The sequence below is a fragment of the Ustilago hordei genome, assembly GCF_900519145.1.
Source record: "Ustilago hordei strain Uho2 genome assembly, contig: UHO2_contig_01, whole genome shotgun sequence".
NCBI classification, from domain to species: domain Eukaryota; kingdom Fungi; phylum Basidiomycota; class Ustilaginomycetes; order Ustilaginales; family Ustilaginaceae; genus Ustilago; species Ustilago hordei.
Genome location: NW_024545270.1, coordinates 1,004,869 through 1,026,131, shown reverse-complemented (window position 1 = coordinate 1,026,131; position 21,263 = coordinate 1,004,869). Strand labels below are relative to the sequence as shown.

The following is a 21,263-nucleotide window of genomic DNA, read 5'->3' as shown; positions in this document are numbered from 1 at the left end:
ACAGTTCCTTTGGCTCTTGTCTCTCGAGCCCCTGAGTGGTAACCATCTGCATGCTCCTTGAGCTTGGTCCTCTTTGTGGCTGTGCCTGCTCCTTGAGCTTGGTCCTCCTCGTGGCTGTGCTTGGCCCTCCTTTGCATGTGAGTCTGTAGGAGTCCATGGTCTCCATGGAGACTGCACTACGACCATGCTCTCTACTGGTATCGACTAGATCTTCGATACCTGTGCTCCTTCCATATGAACCAGTGACCCTCCTGCTCTTGAGCATCCAGGCCCATGACACTGTGCTGCTAGGGAGTCGCTGTGAACTTCCCATCTTTTCTGGCATCGGTTGGTCTTGCTCTTAACCATGCTTCTGTCATGTTGGAGGATTGTAGCTCCAGATTCTTCAAACATCACTCGTGCACCATCTTCAGTTAATGCTGGGACAGACAATAGGTTCTTGCTAAGGTTGGGAATGTAAAGTACATCTGTGAGGGGTATTTTGACATTTCCAACTTGCAAGGTCGCATCTCCTATTGCTTGTACTCGCAACTGTTCATGCCCAGCAGTATCTATGGATCCTTTCTTTGGCATTGGAGCAATGAGCTTATCCTCATCACATACCATGTGATGTGTAGCTCCAGAGTCGAGGATCCATGTACTGCCTTGATTATGGTTGCCAGTGTTGCTTATGAAAAGGGTGCACCTGAATTCCTATCCCTGCTGAGTAGAAGTTCGCTCCTGGCTGCTGATGCAATTGATTGCAATGTGCCCAGGTTGCCTGCATTTGTAACACTTAGCCGGCTTGTTAGGGTTTGTGGGATCACATCTGCCTCTGTTGTAGCCTTCTTGGTTTAGGATTTGGCTAGGTCCGCTGGCTTGGTTGGTTATATTCTTGTTGCTGGTGAGTCTGGTTGCAGCTTGGATACAGCCAGAAAGTTCAGCTTCTTGATGTTTCTTGGTGAGTGCATGGTAGGCATATTCATAGCTGCAGCCTGGCTGTGCAGCTTTAAGGGAGTCTACTGTCTGAGTATAGAGCCAGTCATCTTTGACACAATGGTACAAGATGGACTTCTTGAGCTTTTCATCCATGTGACTGCCCAGCCTCGCAGCATCATTCCAAATTTGATCTAGTTCCTTTCCAAGGTTGATGACATTTTGGTGTACTAGCTTGATCTCATGCACTCGGTCATGAATTGCAGACAGTTTGACTTTGTCATTGATCATGAGCACTGCTTTGAGTTTCTTATACAGTGTGGAGCCAAGTTGTTCCTCTTTGCCTTGTTCTCGAATGGTGTATGTATGAATACTGCTCTCAGGACTGTGGTTGCATGATGACAGGATGAGGCCTAACAGGTGACTGTTTAGTTCTTCATCATAGTCTGTGTGGTTGCTAGATATTTCCCCAGTAAGGATCTGCTTTGCATTCTTGATGGGCCATATGCAGTCCATAAACATGGGCTCCCAGATGGCCCAGTTGTTCTTGTTGAGCTTGATGATCTGTGATACAATGCTGTGTATTGACTTAGGAATCTTTTCGACTTGGCTGGTATTTGGTTGGAGGTTCATCATAGAGAAGGCACACTCCAAGATTTGGTCTTCATTCCAGTTGGTGTGAACCTCTCTAATCATTTGCATGGTGCATTCAAGCAGAGCTATGCTGTCTACTCTGGGTGGCATCTTGATGGCAAAGTGCCTTGAAGCTGCTGAGCTTCAGACTCTTAATCAGTTGAGAATTTTGGTGCTTAGTTTCTCATGAGTCATTTTTGAGTGCTATTTACATAAGCATATATATACATGCATACTTAGCAGTTACCTTCAGCCTGTGCCCATCTATGACTAGTTCACCCCTCACATCGCTCCTAAGTTGTCATGGTAACACCTATGCATCCCACATGCATAGCCACCAATGTGTGGTTTCGTATCATCAATGGTTATTTGCCCTCTGCAGACCCCATAGGCTCTGTTCGGTTCCAACACATCTCCAACTATAGTTATGTTTCCCTCAACTCTTTTTCCCATTTTTGAACACCCCTTTTAAGGATCCAAAAAACACATGTTTCTAAAAACACATCTGCAGCAAATGTGACATTTGGTTTGTTTTAACACATATGTTATTAATACTGAAGCTTGTCAGTATCATGTTAGCATGTGCTTCACACTGTTACAGACAGTCATAGTCAATCAAGTCTTTTGTGGAAACATTTCACTAAGGATGAAAATGAACAGGTGCTAGGGATGTGAAGGTGTTGACAATTGGTGACTTTGCCTGGACAACTGGCCCCATGCCAACATTGCATTGTAGTCCTCGGCTGTCCTCTTGTGGTGCCTGGAGCATGTGGTTGTGTCCTCCTGCTGTTGGCCAGTGGAAGTGAACAGCACCTGAAACATTTGCTCTTGAAGATCATGTGCCAATGAGCTGTGAAGTCATGTCAAGGCAGGCTGCATCATGCTTTGTGTACTTGCCATGCTCTCCTCCTCATACTGAGCTTGATTTGTCTGCTGTTGACTCTGCATATTCCCACTCTGGCTCGGGTCGGTGCTGAGAGTCTGAACAACATCATGGACTACTTCCTCAGAGAAGGATGGGCAAAGGAGTTCAGCAACCATGTCTGGACCATCATATTGGCTTGCAAATGTATGGGCAACAATGCATGCTTGGATAGTCCTTGCTGCTGTCATATGATCCTTGACATGATACATGTTCCCTCTGTACCTGTTCAGGCACTGAAATCGATTCTTGAGGTAGGCAATGGCATGTTCAACCTGGACCTGGACTTTTGAGAGAGAGTGGTTGAAGAAATGCAGGTCATGGCTTTTCTCAGCAGCTATATGTGAGAAAGGTCCAACTGTGAAGGCAGAGTGACCATACCCTCCATCAACCCAGATAAACTCACCATTGTCCAAGTACAATCAAGGTTTCTTGAGGATGTTTCTGCCTGAAGTCCAAACCTTTGAGTCTTGGACACTACCAGGCTGTCCAAGAACTGACTCCACAATGCAAAGAGAATGAGGTAGGATGACCAGGGCAATGTTCATGCTGTAAAAGCCCTTGTAGCTAAAGTGCTCCTGGCTCATCATCCCTGGCTTCCATGCAAGCAGTACATGAGTACCATCAACCACAAGCCAGCCTTTTCCCCATTCCTCTACTCCAGTAGTCCTTTGCACCCATGCAGAAGCACTTTGCCTCTCTGCTTCCAATGCAAATTGCATAACCTCCTTGTTGAGTTCGAGAAGTCTGCAGACAGTCTGTTTGGTCCAGCCTATCACAGTTCCAATGCTGTAGCCACATTGCAGGGAAACATCATGCTCTCTGGCTCCATTTCCTGATCACCCAAGCCAGTAAAGAGCCACTGACAGGATTTCTCTGCATCATTCAATTGAGACCTGACCTGAGTTAAATGATTTCATTTGTTGAAGGCATTTCACCAGCTCCTCAAAAGCCAAAGGTGTCATTTGTACCAAGCCTTGGAAAAGGGCTGGCTTTGTCATGGCATATCAGTCCAGGAGCTTGATTAGCTTTTCAGAGTGGCCCTGTGTGTGAATCCATGAGACTGAGTATTGCTGCTGGGCAATGAGGGCATACATGCAAATGAGGCCTGCCGAAAGAGGTGTTGGGCCATTGTCAGTGTCAGAGCTGCTTGTCAGGGGTCTCGCGCCTGAAACCCAGGTCGGTCTGTCGAGATACTTGGTGACTATCAAACTGTGCAACAGCTATTGTCTCGGTATCAGTCTCGATGAGCTAGTTGCTCGGCAACTATCAAGTTGTGCGATGACAGCAGGTGGCATTCGTTGTATATACTATCATAGGTTTCAGCTGACCTCTGTGGACACTCCGTTCAGGGGTAGCTTGGCATGATCAATATCAATACATAGGTTGTGATGACACCAAGGTCTGGTGTGAGTGTTGATGATGATGAGCTTGATGGTGTTGGTGATAAGGTTGGTGAGTGTTGATGATAAGGTTGGTGGCATCAACACGAGTGTCCAGTGTGTTGACTGATGCTTGAAGTGATCCCCAGACCGCAGTGGACTACTGCCTTTGGTTCTATCTTAATCCGGACCGCTGGTTTGCTATGAACCGCCTTCAGACATCAGGTAGTGGTGATACAACACACACACTACAAGGAGGAGCAACCTTGTGTCACAGGGACGGCTGGCCTGCACAAGAGAGTGCGCCAAATGATCAGCGGCAGTTATGGTAATGTCGCGTAATGGAGCAGTATATGAAGGGTGCACAGAAGATCAACATATGAAGGGTGCACCAGATTGTTCAGAGCCAAAAACCATCGGGGATCAATGAGATTAATCAGGTTGGCAGTGCACATGAATTATGAGATCAATTGAACCCCAGGAATCCAGATCAATCTCATGGGATCAGTCAGAGTCAGTCAGATCAGCATGCTTCAACTAGTTGGCCGATCCAAACAAGTATTCAGAGCTGTGCTGACATCAGAGTCAGTCGGATCAGCACGCTTCAACTAGTCAGCCGATCTGAACAAGTATTCGGAGCTGTGCCGACATCGGAGTCAGTTGGATCAGCATGCTTCAACTAGTCGGCCGATCTGAACAAGTATTTGGAGCTGTGCCGACATGACCACATGACCAAGGGGTCGGGTCACAAGGTTCAACAAGTGACTAAAGGGGTTTCACAAGACAAGTCGAGACAGAACTGTGCTGACATGACCACATGACCAGGGGGTATGGTCATGAGGTTCAAAGGGGTTTCACAAGATAAAGTCAAAAGGGAGCTGTGTTGAAAGGGGGCATCACACATCAGGCAGAAGGAGAGCATGAAGGTGAGAGGGCAGTGTTGCATAACCCTTATGCCGAGCAAAAGGTAGGAGCACAGTATCAAAGGGGTTGGTGCCAGCAGGACAAGGCAGTGCCTAACAGGGGACAAAGGCCCCTCAAGAGGAGCAGGATAGGTGTCGAGGGAAAACACCAACCAGATGTATAAATACTCTCATTCTACCATAGCATATGAGTGGATCAGTATCCACTCTGACAAACTTAACTTTACTTACTCTATACTTACTTGGTTACATCTCATCGCAATAGCAGTGCTCTTGCAATGACTCTCAACATGTGTGTTGTATCACTGTTAGTCGACAACTGTAGGCAGTGTTCTTCACACTAGCAGTCCAGTTCATTACTGTAGGTGGTGTTCTTCAATACCTGTGGTCCAGTCCCTTGCTGTAGGCAGTGTTGCTCGACACCAGCAGTCCAGTCGGTTATTGTAGGCAGTGTTTCACACCAGCAGTCCAGTAACTCCTGTCCTCTGTAGGTGATTAGCATATCATGGTCCAGACAACGTCCAAGAGCAATATCAACAGTACTACAAACACTCATACTGTAGGGGGGGGTGTATCACCCACTCACCAACAAACAACGTCTGTGCCATGCAACCTCTGAACGGAGTGTTCAAGGCAGTCAGTCATGACTTACTAGGCAACGACGCTTGGTTACATTTAGGCAAATCATATCGAGTAGACCTTACTCAATCAACCTCAGTTAGTCTCTGGCGCGCGATCGCTTACACCTTGATAGATTGCTACTATGCTGACTGGAACTAATATATACTTATGCTGAAGTGATAACTAGTTATGGTGTGTGTAGAGTGGATGAGGATCCACTCGACCTTTGATGATGAGAAAGTATGGTTATATACCTCTTCACAGCATTGCCAGCGACGCTGCTCCTGCTCTCTCTCCAGAGAGTACCTTCTTCATCAAGTACTGAACAGGGGACCTCTCTAGCACCACTCCTGTCCTCCTTGAGCTATCTGCACCCCTGTGCCTCTTGAGCTATGTCGACTCCTTCGACACTGCTCCTCCTCCTTGCTATCCTGCTTGCTTGGCACCCCTGTGCCTCCTGAGTGGTGTTGACTCCTTTGACACTGCTCCTCCTCCTCAGGACCTGCTTTCCGGTTTCCTATACACTGCTCCTTCTCCTTTGACTGGTGACAGTTCCTTTGACTCTTGTCTCTTGAGCCCCTGAGTGGTAACTGTCTGCATGCTCCTTGAGCTTGGTCCTCTTCATGGCTGTGCCTGGCCCTCCTCGCATATGGGCCTGGTCCTCCTTTGCATGTGAGTCCATAGGAGTCCATGGTCTCCATGGAGACTGCACTACGACCATGCTCTCTACTGGTATCGACTAGATCTCCGATACCTGTGCTCCTTCCATATGAACCAGTGACCCTCCTGCTTCTTGAGCATTCAGGCCCATGACACTGCTATCATAATCATCCATATCAAAGTCCAGGTTTTGCAACTCTTCTGCATACTGATCAAGTTCAGTGGGCAATGATACTTCCAGAGTTTGAATGATGCTATTGAGCTGGTCCTGTTTTGTGCTGAAGTGCACCATGGTGTAGAGGACCATGAGGAAGGGAAGGGGGTTATGGTTGGAATGGAAGGTGAAGGTGATGGTGTCAGTGAAGAAGGAAGAAGGAAGAGAGAGGAGCAAGAAAGATGGTGCAAAGCATTGCACAAAGCATTGTGCACATAGAGTGCTGCACACACCTTTGAAAAGTGTGCATGTTTGCAGATGGATGTGCATCTGCTTGCTTCACCTCCTCAACTTGACTACTTCATCACACTGGTGTGCCATGTCATTCATCAACAAAGTATTTGAAGCTGGAAGCTGGGATGTTTCTCTTCCTGCTTCTCCAACTCCCCCATCTGACACAGAGCAAGAACAAGGTGCACCTCCTGTGCTTTCTCCTGTCACTTCCCCAATCAATTGGATGTCTGGTACACCTTCCACCCAATCCACCAGGCCTGCCAACAATGGGGCAAAGAAGAACTTTGTCTGGCAGGCTCAGGACATCAAGTGCCTTGTAGACACAATCTACATCAATGAGTCATATCAGTGCACAATTCTCCCTTCTCATCACAACAAAGCCAATGAGCCTGCCAACAAGCTTTGCAAGGATACAGTCTATCATGACCTCAGCAGGTTGGTCTTCCCTGCCAGGTCTGTTGATCCCTCTCACATCAAGTTCAAGGTATGCTGGCTTCAAGAAACATACCATCAGGAGAAGAAAGCTCTCTTGCTTACAGGAGCTGGAACACTGCTGAAGGACATGGATGCAATGAATCCTGTAAGTACTTTAAGACCATTGGTTATATTACTTGTAAATATGTACTTGCTGACACTTTCTCTCTACAGTCTTACATGTCTTGGGTTGCTCTCTCAGCCAAGTATCCTTGGTTTGAGAAGATGCACAAGATGATGAACAAATGTGTGTTGGCAGGGCCAGCCATCCTCCTCACAACACCTAGCCTGGATGCTACTGGCAATGAGGATTCTGATCATGTGCTCCCTGGTGGTGATCCCATGGAGGAATTCAGCAATGCAGACCTCGACCATGCAGTGCATGCCTGGAACCTACCCCCAATCCATGACCTGGTGGATGCTGCTCCCAGTAATGCTGGAGATTGCACTGATTTTGACATCTCAACACCACCCCTGCATCCCATCCAATTGGATGCCCTGGTCTCAAGTCTGTCGACATTCTCAAACTGGGCCTCATCTTCACAAGCAAATGGCTACAAGCACAAGTGTAACAATGTTGAACAGAAGTGGGATTCCCTTGCAGAGGCTTTCTATCAATCTTCAATAGAAAGCCTATCAATTTGCCTCAAGCTTGTGCAGGAGCACACCAAGCAAGAAGCAGAGTGCACCAAGCAGGAAGAATTGCGGTTACAGCATGAGTGTGAGGAAAGGGAGTGAGAAGAACGTGTTCACTTGGAGGAATGCAATGTATTCATTGAAATGATGCATATGATGGTCACTCAGCAATGAGGAGGACCATTGCCTTGACATCCAGTCTTGGCAATCAACAATTGCCAAGACCACGATGCTCTAGACTGTGATGGTCAGGAAAAGCATCTTCTCAGTACCATCTCACTGCACTTGTCTTCATGAAATGCACTTTGTTTCTGGTACTGCTTCTTTGTGCAATGAATGCTGAATGTTCTTGAGACCAAACATATATGTCACAGGTGTGTTCATATGATGTGAAGATTTATCATGCAAATGGACATCATTTTGGAGAGTGACAAAAAAAGTGAGTCCATTTTATGCTGAAAATGACGATCCAATGAGACGGTAAAAGAACGACACGGAGCCGATCTGATCGAAGATCAGATAGGGCTGATCTGGTTGAGCTACCGATTCGATCGTAGATTAGGTCAAGTAGATCTCAGGAGAAATCAGGTGCAACACAGTCCCACTCATTGTCATGATAGACCATGAAGTAGTAGTACCCCCACATCAGGCAAGTGCCACTGACATGTATATATAACTCACAGAGAGCACTAGGCTCTCACCACATTCCCCAAGTCAATTGAGTATATTTGTTTCTGTCTATAAACTAGCAGTGACATCGTACTTAGACTCTCCCCGATTGCCAGTATCGGGACCTAAATGACATTTATATTCAACAGGTTATGAGCCCAATCTGATAGCCTCCTTCGCACTATCAGCAACACCAATGAAAAGTATCCCCTTCAATATGTCTAATCCAATCTACTTGGACTATGACGACTTTGTTGAAACAATCCATGATCTCCTACCACGTCTGCCGAAGATCCTCCAAAACAGGTTCAATCGAGAGATAGTGAATGAAACCTATGGTACCCCTACTGCCCCAAAAGATGGCACACTACTGAAGTATGCTATGGGGGAAGGCAATGAGGAACAAACCATCTCACCTCTATCCATCCTAATCGAATGTGTTAGTAGCCTTTACAAAGCAATGCACAACCTCGGCCCATTCGCTAGCCGAATTGAACTTGGTAAAGGGATGCGAGCTAGAGTGGTCCTCTTCCTCGCCAATGAGGAGTGGGATGTGAACTGTATACTTGACCTCAAGATCGAGGGTCTGGTCGAAGCTGCCTGGAATATTGAACGACACTACCACCCTGTTAAGAGTGAAGCGCCAACATCAGCTAGAGGCAACACTCCCACTCTAGACTTAAATGTCACCAGCTGTCATCTCGTTGGGTATGAAGCTACGCCAGGGCCTACTCCAGAGCTTAATGCCATCATAAACCATCACCTCAAGGTACTTTCGGGCCTCAATGACAGAATGAAGTGGGACAAACGAGACCTCCTCGATCCGAGGGAAGTCTCCGTGCATGTTTGGCAATGCAAGATATTCACCTTGTTGTCGGTTGTCCCTTTCACACGAAATGTTCTCAACCGAAAGGTGGTGACTTTTGAGGATGCTGATTCTATACTTAGCTCAATCATCATGCATAGCTTCTCAAATAAGTTGTGCACAGAATACTTTGCCGAATATGGCGATCGACCAATACCGATCGCTGTAGATCTATTCGAATGGGCACTAAACAAGTGTAAAGCATACTCCACCGCTAAAGAATACGAGCTCTGCAGCGCCACCTATGGGTTATGTTGGGACCAGATTGGAAGTCATGCTTATGACTTCCTAACCAAATGGGAAGCCCATGTGTCGGAGCTTCATACATACCTACAGGAACCTTGGACACTGGATTATCACTACAGGACACTCAAGCACGCCCTACCTTCAGACAAGAATGCACTATTTAACTCAGTGTTTATATTGCATGAGAAACTCAATGGAAAGGATCAAACAGCCGAAAGTGTAGCTGACATCCTAAGTCAGTGCTATGAGCTTGCCGCTGAGAGTGCGCCTGTGCATCTATCCCCTATAGCCAAGGTGTCTGAACTTACTGCATTGCGAGCAGCTACATTGATTAACTGCTGGGCTTGCGGGGACCTTGGCCACGTGGCTAATAGATGCCCAGATGCCGAAGCCCATGCATGATGGAAGCAAGAAAGGATCAAAGTGACACCCAAAGGCCATGCAAACACCTGCATTGTGTTGCCTATGGAAGGGAACCGGGAAGACTAGGATGCAGCACTGGTCTTGGCTTTCTTTACCGAAGTTAAACCGGCACCCATTAACCTACCTCCCTGGTTCGTTCCCTTTGTATTTGACTCAGGAGCATCCTGCGTCATGGTCAACTCTTCTTGACACGGGAAAGGTTGGAGGGATATGGAGGGCTCAGTCAGCATCACTACTGCTGATAGAGGACAACTGGTTGCCACCAAGATGGGGGGCACAGTCAGCCTTCTGAGCTTCAGCCCTCAGAAGCGGCAATGGGAACAAATGATCTATAAAGACTGTCTGCTTGTACCTGGCCTTGTGACAAACCTTATCGGGATGAAGTCGGTAACGCATGCACGAGGAAAAGTTACCTTTGAGAAAGAGGTCATAACGGTACAGGATAAGGACGGACATGCAATTGGTGTACCAACAAGTGGGGATGGCTACCCTGCCGTCGCCATGATGATATGGGACGACAGCATGCCCGAGCCCTCTGTCTCCCTTGCTTTCACATCCAGGATGGTGAATGTGACCCACTCCTATGGGTCCTGCAATAAAGCAGATCTCTGGCACCAGCGATTGGGTCATGCCAGTCATGACGCCATCATGCGGACATGCACAGTGACCCTCTTGCACGATATCCCATTGTTTACCACCACCAAGACTGGAACTCTATGTGATGTATGTGTGTGTAGCAAAGCCACAGCAAAGAATACTGCTCACCCCAGGCGATTAGAAACACCACTCAAGCTGGTTTCGATGGATGTGATGGGACCACTTCGTGGTAATGAGAAGTTTGTATACATGCTCATCATACACGATGCATATTCAGGCATGATCTGGGTATGGGGTTTGACAAACAAAAAGGAGGCATCTCAAGAAGCCGCATGGTGGCTAGCGGAAATGCATGTCGCCATGCATAGGAAACCATCAGAGGTCATCATTGACTATGGAACCAAGGAAGTCAGGGTTGACCAAGGCAAGCTATGGTCAAACGCCTTTCGAGACGTCTGCTCATCAACAGGTGTGAAGATAACCGCTTCACCCACCCAACATCATATGGACAATGCCTTCGCTGAACAGGCCATCCAGACCGTTCAGAAGATTGCACATAGTCTACTGTATGACTCAGGAATGAATGAGCGCTGGTGGCCCCATGCTGTTGCACAGGCGGCGTTCATCCACAACAGACTAGCAGGCAGTACTCATGGCAATGTGACTCCATATGAGCTATTCTACACAAAACGCCCGGAACTACACCACATACGTCGTTTCAGATGCGTGGCATATGTCGTACTCAGAGGGAGCACTTGCTTGACATGGCTCCAAGACCATGCGGTCATGAGCAAACATCTCCATCCACATGCCCTCTGGGGGAGATACTTGGGTTTCTCAGATGCACCTCATGCAATCAAAGGCCATAAGGTTTGGCTACCTGAGCTTGACCATGTCGTCGTTACCAGGGACATCCATTTCTCGGAACTGGAACCATCAGACACTGTCGCCCCCCCCCCCCCCACACACACCTATCTTCGTCAGCAACCATGATCTCCTGCGATCTTACACCTGGCTCTCTCCTGATCCCACATCAGATGAGACAGAATCGGATGATGTCGTACCTTCCTCACTGCAGCCATACTCTCATCAACGACACTTGGCAACTCATTCGGAACCCCCAAGCTTCAATCACGAGTGGGATCGCATGATGACAGCCATCAAAGAGGCCGGGGAGATCGTCATTGACCTTGATGCTATTGCTGCCAATCTGAGAGCAGACCTGGAGGTGACGATGTCCAAGGGGGGGAAACACTTACTGGACCTCACAAGCACTCTCAATGGCACATCACTGCTCAAAACCCCTCACAGTGATGCTATGGCAGACGTGTATGACGACGTCTCCATGCTCGAGACACCTCGCACAGAGTCGCCCGGTCCTGTCAGCCACATGGCCTTCGCCACAGCATGCTCTGACACACCGGCACCCACCATCAGCGATCACCACTTAGATCGTATGGTATTTGCGACCACCGTGATGACCAGCACTGCCCTCATTGCAAGTGGACAGCAGATACACAGTGCGGATGGCATCCTGCTGGAACCACTCTCCCTCAATGAAGCTAAGACTCACGACAACTGGTACAAATGGCAGGAAGCCATGGTCAGCGAGATGGACAGCATGCACAAGATGAACATCTTTGAGCTAGTTGACATTCCCAAGAGCGGCAAGTTAATCGGCATTCGATGGGTTTACAAACTCAAGCTTGATGCACAATGACAAGCGACAAGGTACAAAGCGCGACTCGTTGCACAAGGATACACTCAACGCCAGGGTCTGGACTATGATCAGACATTCAGCCTGGTCATCCATCTGCAAACAGTCAGGATACTGCTTGCCATTGCACGACGATAAGGTTTACATGCAATACAACTCGATGTAAGCACTGCATTTCTGAATGGAAAGATTGACAAAGACATGCATGTCTGGATACCTCCAACATTTGAAGTAAAAGAGACTGAAGGAAAATGCTATAAGTTAAAGAAAGCCCTTTATGGTCTTAAGCAAGCCAGACGACTGTGGCATGCAGCACTGGATGAACAACTACAAGCATTCAGTTTCAGATGATGTAGAGCAGAACCATGCATGTATACACGTGGCTCAAAGGATGCAATGATACTCCTAGCCATATATGTAGATGATCTACTTGTCATCGGAGCAACTGTTTCACGAGTACAGTCTGTATGTCAACAACTCTCGAGCATGTTCAGCATCACTGATCAAGGAAATGTATCTCACATTATCGGGCTGAATGTAAGCTACAATCAAGAAGCTTGCACGCTCTCCATCGATCAGAGCAGATATGTCGAGGGTGTCATAGCAAAGTTTGGAATGGACCAGGCTTGGACAGCCTCGACACTGGTGATGGAGAGCATCAACTCCCTCAAACCACGAGGAGGAAGCATAGCAAGTGCTGAAGAGACTCGTTACTATGCCTCACTTGTAGGATCACTGCTGTGGATAGCTCAGGGCACAAGGCCAGATATCGCATTTGCAGTTGGTAGATGTGCACAGCTCGTAGCAAACCCATCCAGAGAACATCTTGCGGCTGCTAAGCGCATGTTAAGATACCTGAAAGGGACGATAGGGATTGGCCTCTCAACAAGAACATTGGGCAGTGGACCATTACTCTCAGGATGGGCAGACAGTGATTGGGCAGGATCACATGACTGTAGAAGGTCGACAACTGGTTACATTTTCACAATTGACGGTTTCACATGCAGCTGGGCCTCACAACTACAACAGATGGTGGCAAACAGCTCGGTAGAGGCCGAATACGTAGCATTGGCGACAGCGGCCAGAGAGCTCTTATGGGCCACAATGTTCCTGCGAGAACTGGATCAACCAGTGTTGAAGATGACAGGAATACATGTCAGTATCGGAACATCGAATATCTATTCCCATGATGGAGAGCTTACCTTCGATCAAGATGTACCAGTCCTACATAGTGATTCATCAGGCACTCGGGTTATAGCAAATGACCCTCAACACTTCAAGAGGACAAAGCATATTGACATAGCTCACTTCTTCCTGCATGACGAGATCACGAACAAACGACTTGTGATTGCTCCTGTTCAGAGTTGTGAAAACTTGGCTGATGTCTTGATGAAGCCACTCACCACGCCAATGCTCACACACATTTGATGACTACTTGGATTGACCATTTCATTGGAGAATGTTGGATCAAGGGGGGGTGCTGAAAATGATGATCCAATGAGACGGTAAAAGAACGACATGGAGCCGATCTGATCGAAGATCAGATAGGGCTGATCTGGTTGAGCTACCGATTCGATCATAGATTAGGTCAAGTAGATCTCAGGAGAAATCAGGTGCAACACAGTCCCACTCATTGTCATGATAGACCATGAAGTAGTAGTACCCCCACATCAGGCAAGTGCCACTGACATGTATATATAACTCACAGAGAGCACTAGGCTCTCACCACATTCCCCAAGTCAATTGAGTATATTTGTTTCTGTCTATAAACTAGCAGTGACATCGTACTTAGACTCTCCCCGATTGCCAGTATCGGGACCTAAACGACGTTTATATTCAACATTTTATTGGGTCTGGAGGCATGTTTTCAGAAACATGTGTTTTTTCAACTTTGGGTGAGCTTATGTAAGGTTTTTGTGCGAAATAAAAACTCGTCAAAATCGAGAAACACGTGTTTCTAAAAACACTCGAAAATTGATACCCCCTAACTGCAAAATTTTCTCTTCAACTTCAACTGGGACTGACTGCAAAAATTTTCAATGGGTGGGATTCCTACGTTGTCGCGTCTCCCTCAACTTTTCCTCAGCCTTTTCTGTGGAAATCTTCGGCTAATTTCGCCCCACCACCGAGCTCCGGTTTTTTTTTTTTTTTTTTTTTTTCTTTCTTTTTTTTTTTTTTTTTTTTCGTTCCAGAAGAAAGGGCCCCAAGCTCTTCCACACTCCACCTCTTCCATCGTCGTCTATTCCACCACTCGGGGCATTCGTTATGCTCTCCAGAAAGTCACTCGCACTAGCCAGCTCATCCCGGCTGGCAGTAGTGGCTTCTCTCAGCAGATCCACCTCTGTCATTCGCACTCTTTCTTCCACCTCCACTCTTGCGTCAAGTAGAAGTGGCGCAGACGGACCATACAACCCAAACCGCAACAACAGCAATAACGACCGACCCGATTATCGTCGGCCTCGGAGAGAGGAAGGAGGTGCATCAACACCATCGAGACAAAGATTAGGAGAGTCGAGCGGTGGGAACACTGTAAGCCAGTACAGTCGCAATCAGCGCTTTGCGCCTGATGGTACGAGGAAACGACTTCCGCATCCGAATGCAAAGCCCAGGTCGAGTCAGAATAGGAATGATCAACGTGGACCTAGGCCGAAAGATTGGACGCTGAGGAACAATGAGAGGCGGAACGAGGAGTCTGCTTCGCTCAAGTTTGGAGCATCTCCGTTGGATGGCGCTGGTGGATCTTCCGCGGCGGCTGCTGCCAGAAGAGATTCAACTGTGTCCAGGCTAAGAGCGAGGAATGCTACGCCAGCTAAGGAGGATGGCGATGACGGTGAGGTATCTCGTGCTGGAAGTGCAGAAAGGTTCGATGAAGCGAGTGTCGCGGATGGGGACACTCCAGCATCGACAAGAGGCGGGTTTGAAGGGTTCTTAGAAGTCGGCAAAACCGGCATCGAAAAGTCAGATCGACACCATACAGCAAAGCAAAAGAAGAAAGAAGGTCGAGGATCGTTGCTAGAGACCGAAGACGAATACGAGCGTCGCCCACGTCGAGATGCAGGGTCTTCATCCAACCGCAACTCCCGCCATTCTTCTCGTCCCTCTTCCGCAAGTGCCGATTTGGACGCTCTTGCACTTGGTTCGGACCTCAAACCCATCACCAAGCCCAAACTTTTGCCCAAAGTGGAACGCAATGTCTTCCTCCCCACCGTGATATCGGTCAACATGCTTGCCGGTCAGATGGAGAAGAAGTTGCGCGTAGTCCAAAATGTTATGACTCAGCTCGGGATGGAAGACACTCGACCAGACCTCATGCTCAAATTCGAAGATGCCGAAATGATCGCAGCAGAACTCAACGTTGTTGCTATCCCCAATGACGACGCGAGCTTCGACATCTACCCTCGCCCACCGCCCGCTACTCCGGAAGAAGTTGCTTCCCTCCCACTCCGACCGCCCGTTGTCACCATCATGGGCCACGTCGACCACGGCAAAACCACCCTCCTCGACAAACTCCGCAGCACCTCCGTCGCACAAGGCGAAGCAGGTGGGATCACACAACACATCGGTGCTTTCTCCGTTCCCATCACCGGCCGCAAGCAAAATAAGGGCAAAGATAAAGGCTATTCTGGTATTCAGACCATCACTTTCCTCGATACGCCCGGTCACGCTGCGTTTACGGCTATGCGAAGTCGTGGTGCCATGGTGACGGATATTGTTGTTCTCGTCGTTGCTGCAGATGACGGAGTGATGCCGCAGACGAAGGAGGTCATTCATTTGGTCAAAAAGGCAAATGCTGAAGCTGAAGCTTCGAGAGAGGGGGACACTGTCACTCAGCCACCCGTACAGATGATCGTTGCGTTGAACAAGATCGATAAGTCAGATGCTGATCCGGAGCGCGTCAAGCGAGAGTTGCTCTCTGCTGGGGTTGAGCTGGAAGAGTTGGGTGGAGACGTGCCCTGTGTACACGTGTCAGGTAAGACAGGATACGGTCTTTCAGAGCTAGAAGAGACCGTTGCTACACTCGCCGAGCTTGCAGATTTGCGCGCTGAACGTGTTGGGCTGCCAGAAGGCTACGTGATCGAATCCAAAGTCGACAAGGGCAGGGGCAACGTCGCTACTGTTCTAATCAAGCGTGGTGTTCTGGAGAAGAGCTCGTACATTGTAGCTGGTACGGCATGGTGTAAGGTTCGACAGATCTTGCATTCTTTAGGTCGACCTTTGGCGAAAGCTTTGCCAGGAGATCCGGTGCTGGTTACTGGATGGAGAGAGTTGCCCATCGCAGGCGACTTACTTTTAGGTGGACTGAACGAACATAGCTGTAAGAAGGCTGCAGAGAACAGGAAACAGGTGAACGAGCAAAAAAGGTTGATGGCGGATGTGGAACAGATCAACGAATCGCGCCGAATCAAGGCTGAACAAGACGAAGCAGATGCAAGGAAAGAGTTTGAAGAGAGGCAGAGGAGAAGAGCGGCACGAATTGCAGCTGATGATGGGAAAGATCCTTTGGCTGTACTTGCTGCTATGGAAGAAGGTGCCTCCAACCCTTCTGCCTTCACCTCCTCTGGTGGCGCTGACGTAGTTGACGGCTCTGAAGAGACCTCTGATTCCTCCAGTGCGGGCAAGAAGTTTCTGAACGTAATCATCAAAGCCGACTACTCCGGAACAGTAGAAGCTGTCGTCGGAGCCATCTCCTCCATCGGCAACTCTGAAGCAGGCGTTAAAATCATCTCTGCCACCCCCGGCGAACCTTCGGAATCCGACATCGCCAAAGCCTCCGCCCTAAACGCAACCATCATCGGCTTCAACGTGACCCCGTCCAAGTCAGTCCTCCAGTCCGCAGCACGTGCACAACCCAACCCCGTCCCAGTGATCATCTCGGACGTGATCTACCGCCTGATGGAAACCATCTCTGCTTCAGTATCTTCCCTCCTCCCACCCCTAATGGAGGTACGAGTGCAGGGTGAAGCGACAATTAGTCAGATCTTTGACATCAACGTCAAGGGGAAGAGCTTTAAAAAGATCGCCGGATGCAGGGTTACTAATGGAACAATCACAAAGCCGAACTCAGTGCGGATTCTGAGAGGCAAAGAGAGGAAAGAGGTTTGGCGGGGAAAGTTGGAAGAATTCAAACATTTGAAAAAGGACGTAACGGAGATGAGGAAGGGTACGGAATGCGGGATGAGTTTTGAGGGATATCAGGCTTTGGAGGTTGGGGATGTCGTGCAGAGTTTTACTGAGGTCAGCGTTCCCAGGACTTTGTAACGTAGCCACATTGCAGGATTACACATCATCACTCTAGAACAATCAACAAGCATAGATCAACGAATGGAAGGCTATATGATTGCGAGAATATCTTATGAGCAAGTAAGCCTATACCGGGTCTCAGGCTGCGAGCGCAAGTCTCTGTCTTCTCTCCTGTCCACCATCACCAGCAGTGACGGCGCCATTAGCACGTCGCGCAGCCAATAACTGTCTGGCGTGCTGTCTAGCCGAATTTACCTCCCTTAACTGTGCATTTTGCTGCGGCTGTTGGTTCTCCTTATCATCTCCCCTCTTCTCCTCAATCTCACCCTTTGGTGCGATCGGAAAATCGATCTCTCTCTTCTCTTCCTTCCTCTCTTTCACCGCCGGCTGTGCCTTACTCACCGGCAAACCCATCGAAACATTCCCCTGGGCTTGGGCTTGAGCATTCTTCAATGCAAACCGAGCATTTCTCTTCACCATCCCCAATTCTAACTGTTTAGCCGACAGAGCAATGCTAAAGTTGATGTTGTCTTCTTGTAGTGCATCGTTGGCGCGAGTGAGTTTGAGGATTTCCAAGTTTGAGTCTGCTAGTTGGTGTTCTAGTCTCTTGACTCTGTCAGCTGCTGGCGTGACACTTGTTCCGGACTCGTTTGCTGGCTTGACTTGTGGAGTCTGCGGTGTTGATGGGGTCCGAAGTTGTGATTTGAGTCGTAGGATGTGTGATTCTAGCTCGGCAACCCTAGCTTGAGAAGTTGAGAGGGAGTTCTGCGTCTCCAAATGCTGATTGGTGAGAGTTTCGACCTCAACAATAAGTGCAGAGACCCGGTTACTAGTCAGAGCTAGAGTCTCCTCCAGGTGCAAGATCTTCTCTTCTTGTTCTTCCAGTGTTTCGCGAAGAGTGTTGAGCTCTGCTTCCAGCTCCTCTTTCTCCTCCTGCCCGCTACTGTGGGAGCGATTGTTAGCGACAGCCAATTTCTCTTCCAGCAGCTGAGCCCTCTCTATCGCCTCCTGTTTGAGCCGCGTTGCTTCATCAAGTTCCTCTTGAAGATCGGAAAGTTGTTCAAACCGACGATCCAAGTCAGAGGTCAGCTGTTCGACTTGGGCTTGCAACTCCTCTTTCTCCCTCTTTGCGTCGGTCTTGGGTGCAAGTTGAAGTTCGAGCTCAGAGATACGCTTTTGAAGTTCACGTTGCTCCATAGCCCGCCTGATCTCGAAATCTTTCTCTAGCGTCAATCTCACTTGTTCTTTCGCCTGTTCAACTGCTCGTTCTACCTCTTTCCTCCCAGCTTCAGTCTCCATTACGTCGTTTTGAGCTGTTGCTGAAGCAGTCTGACCAGAAAGGACACCCTGTATCCTTACCGCATAATCCCGTCTCTCGACTTCCCTCAACCTCCTCTCTTCCTCCAATTGCCTCTCCAACTCTTCCACCCTGCCCCCATCTGTCCTCAACTTCAACTGATCCTTCAACTTCCTCACTAACACCACCATCTCTCTATCCTTCCGATCAGCCTCTTCCACCAACTCTTCGTACTGCGCCGATAGCCCACTTAGGGTCAACCGTAACTGGTCTACCTCTGCGGTGTGGTGTTCGTGGGATTCGAGCGCTTCTTCAAGCTCGGCAACTCTCGCAGTGGATGCACTGAGTTGGGTTAGGAGGCGAGAAACACGGGTTTCGGCGAGATTGGTGAAGCTATCGAATGCGCTGGCTACCGTAGCTAGCTCCGAGGCCGAGGCGAGGGCGGCTGGGATAGTAAGGGAGGTGTGGTTAGGGAGACGGGATAGCTGTAAGCGCGAGAATCTAGCAGCGGAGGGCGAGTCGTGTTGCGAGGCGAGCGCGAAATCGGGACGAGATTCCTTGTCGGTGCTGGGTGAAGGAGAAGCGGGTCGAGAGGCAGCGGAAGCTGTCGAGAGATCGCCTTGTTGTTTATGACTGGAAGAGGATGTGGACGAACCACAAGATGATGAGGACAGCGGTTCTTCTTCTTCCTCGTGCGTCTGAAGTTGGTTAATGTCTTGCTGAGGCTGCTCTGTTTCTCTCTTCGCTTCTGCTGGTGTAGCAGCTGGTGTTGGTGAGGGGACGGGCTGCGGCGTACCGAAAGCTGCAGATGCTGGCGATGCGAAAGTTTCGGCAGGTGTGACAGGTGCAGAAGCCCCCACTAAGGAATGATACGAAGCAGGAGTTGCAAAAGAAGCTGACGTTGCTGGTGACCAGAATTTCGATGGTGTACCTGGTGCTGCTGCCTGATCGGTTGGTTTGCTGTCTCTCGGTGTCTGTGGGATGGCCTTAGGCTGCTTACCCTCGTCGTCCATTAATGCCTCTTGAACTGCAACCTCGTCATGTAAGTTCTCTGATGTATCTGCCCCCTTCCAAAGTCCTGCTTGTTGCGAAGATGTCATCGACTTCTCCCCTTCTGTAGGGTAATCAACACCTTTCTCCGGCGAGCCTCCGCTGCGTTGGCTTGCAGGACTGTGCCAATTCGAAGTAGACCCAGCAGAGGAAGGCGTAAAGTTGACTATCCGAGATAAAGGGGAAGAGCGAGCAGGGGTAACCATGCGTAGTCTTGCGAAGGATCGTGGGGTGTGTGTTGTTCGTGGTAGCGATTGTGGTGTGGTTGGAGTGGAAGGCTTTGTTTGAGGTGAGCTGACGGATGATGGTGATGCCGATGCACTGTTCTGACCTTTGATGGGTTGACTGGGTGCTTCGTGCGGTGCAGGTGACGGCGGCTCAGGGTCTGTCTCACGTTGTGATGGTGCGATGTAGGAAGCAGGGGATGAACGATCCTGTTCCGACGCCGGAGAAGATGGTGTTGAAGGTACATCTCGCGAAGCTATAGCTTGAGATCGCGTTACTGACGGGCTTGCTCGATCGACAGACTTGACCGATGCTTGAGAGATGTTGGGTTGCAGAAGAGGAGAGGATGGCAGCTGAGAAGCGTCCTCCACATAAGACTCTTCGAGGACCATCGATAGTCCTTCTTGCCATTCTTCCCTCTCTTCCTCCTCCAGCTGGTCTCTCGCGCTCTCGCCGCCCCATGGCCCTTCTTGTCGACACTGCGACTCGACATCAACCGATCGATCCGGATTTGGCCTCGACGAAGACCCGACCATAACTTGCCCTTCTACCTTTGGTGAATCTGGCCACGCTCCCTCCTTCTCCCTCTCCTCTTCCTGTTCCCATCCATCACCCCCCTCCTTCGAAAATGGCTCCATCCGTGACTCAGCAACCATCCTCGCACTCACACTAGGACTAAACCCAACACTACTACTCCCATCAGAAGAAGCAGGACTATCCATCATCCCCGCCTCCGCCATCCTAGTCCTCAAGCTCTTTCCCGTAAACGGTGTCCTGGGATCCGCCTCTACCCTCACCGGTCTAACTGTCACCGTCGGGGAACTCGAAGTCTTGTATCTGGGCGACGTAGATGCTGGTGCTTGCTGTTCTGTTTCATCCAGACCAGCTAACATGTGCGCTCCAGCCTGACGTAAGAAGCTCTCGCTGAAAGATGTGTTGCTGTAGTCGAAGGTCCCCAAACTGGAGCCAACACTTTCGTTTGCGACATTCCGTGGAGATGCTCTGTGACTGGAGGGATTACGTGTGCTGGATCGAGACCCGGATGCGTCTGGGCTCGGAGTCCATGCTGGAGCTGAACTGAGGGGGGCTTTGGTGCAGCTTGGAGCGGGGGAGGGAGTGAAGGCGGCTGGAAATGTGCTTGGCATACGTGTTGCTGGGTCGAGCTGAAATGTGGTTTGTCGTGCTGAGATAGTGGGTGATGGAGGTCGCTGGTCGAGTATCGGTGATGTTGGACCGAGGTAAGGGTCTATGCTGGATATTGATGCTGCCGAAAGATCGGAAAGGCCGCTCTGATCGGCTGGCAGTGAGGCGTCCATCAT

At 49.2% G+C, this 21,263-nt stretch overlaps 7 protein-coding genes across 7 annotated transcripts; 4 read left to right on the top strand and 3 right to left on the bottom strand.

Annotated features, from left to right (window-relative positions):
* Window positions 1–693: 693 nt before the first annotated feature.
* On the bottom strand, window positions 694–1,659 carry UHO2_00327 (uncharacterized protein; the record flags this gene model as incomplete). Its single annotated transcript, XM_041556946.1, has 1 exon — window positions 694–1,659. The coding sequence occupies one exon, from the start codon at window positions 1,657–1,659 to the stop codon at window positions 694–696; it is 966 nt and encodes a 321-aa protein (XP_041412880.1).
* Window positions 1,660–5,913: 4,254 nt separating this feature from the next.
* Window positions 5,914–6,348, bottom strand: UHO2_00326 (uncharacterized protein; the record flags this gene model as incomplete). Its single annotated transcript, XM_041556945.1, has 2 exons — window positions 5,914–6,060; window positions 6,151–6,348. 2 exons carry the CDS (start codon window positions 6,346–6,348, stop codon window positions 5,914–5,916), a joined length of 345 nt encoding a protein of 114 aa, XP_041412879.1.
* A 241-nt stretch (window positions 6,349–6,589) lies between these two features.
* Window positions 6,590–7,716, top strand: UHO2_00325 (uncharacterized protein; the record flags this gene model as incomplete). Its single annotated transcript, XM_041556944.1, has 2 exons — window positions 6,590–7,084; window positions 7,153–7,716. 2 exons carry the CDS (start codon window positions 6,590–6,592, stop codon window positions 7,714–7,716), a joined length of 1,059 nt encoding a protein of 352 aa, XP_041412878.1.
* Window positions 7,717–8,500: 784 nt separating this feature from the next.
* On the top strand, window positions 8,501–9,796 carry UHO2_00324 (uncharacterized protein; the record flags this gene model as incomplete). The annotated part of the gene is made up of 1 exon (XM_041556943.1): window positions 8,501–9,796. One exon carries the CDS (start codon window positions 8,501–8,503, stop codon window positions 9,794–9,796), a length of 1,296 nt encoding a protein of 431 aa, XP_041412877.1.
* Window positions 9,797–11,222: 1,426 nt separating this feature from the next.
* Window positions 11,223–12,134, top strand: UHO2_00323 (uncharacterized protein; the record flags this gene model as incomplete). Its single annotated transcript, XM_041556942.1, has 1 exon — window positions 11,223–12,134. The coding sequence occupies one exon, from the start codon at window positions 11,223–11,225 to the stop codon at window positions 12,132–12,134; it is 912 nt and encodes a 303-aa protein (XP_041412876.1).
* Window positions 12,135–14,396: 2,262 nt separating this feature from the next.
* Window positions 14,397–17,390, top strand: UHO2_00322 (uncharacterized protein; the record flags this gene model as incomplete). The annotated part of the gene is made up of 1 exon (XM_041556941.1): window positions 14,397–17,390. One exon carries the CDS (start codon window positions 14,397–14,399, stop codon window positions 17,388–17,390), a length of 2,994 nt encoding a protein of 997 aa, XP_041412875.1.
* A 120-nt stretch (window positions 17,391–17,510) lies between these two features.
* On the bottom strand, window positions 17,511–21,263 carry UHO2_00321 (uncharacterized protein; the record flags this gene model as incomplete). The annotated part of the gene is made up of 1 exon (XM_041556940.1): window positions 17,511–21,263. One exon carries the CDS (start codon window positions 21,261–21,263, stop codon window positions 17,511–17,513), a length of 3,753 nt encoding a protein of 1,250 aa, XP_041412874.1.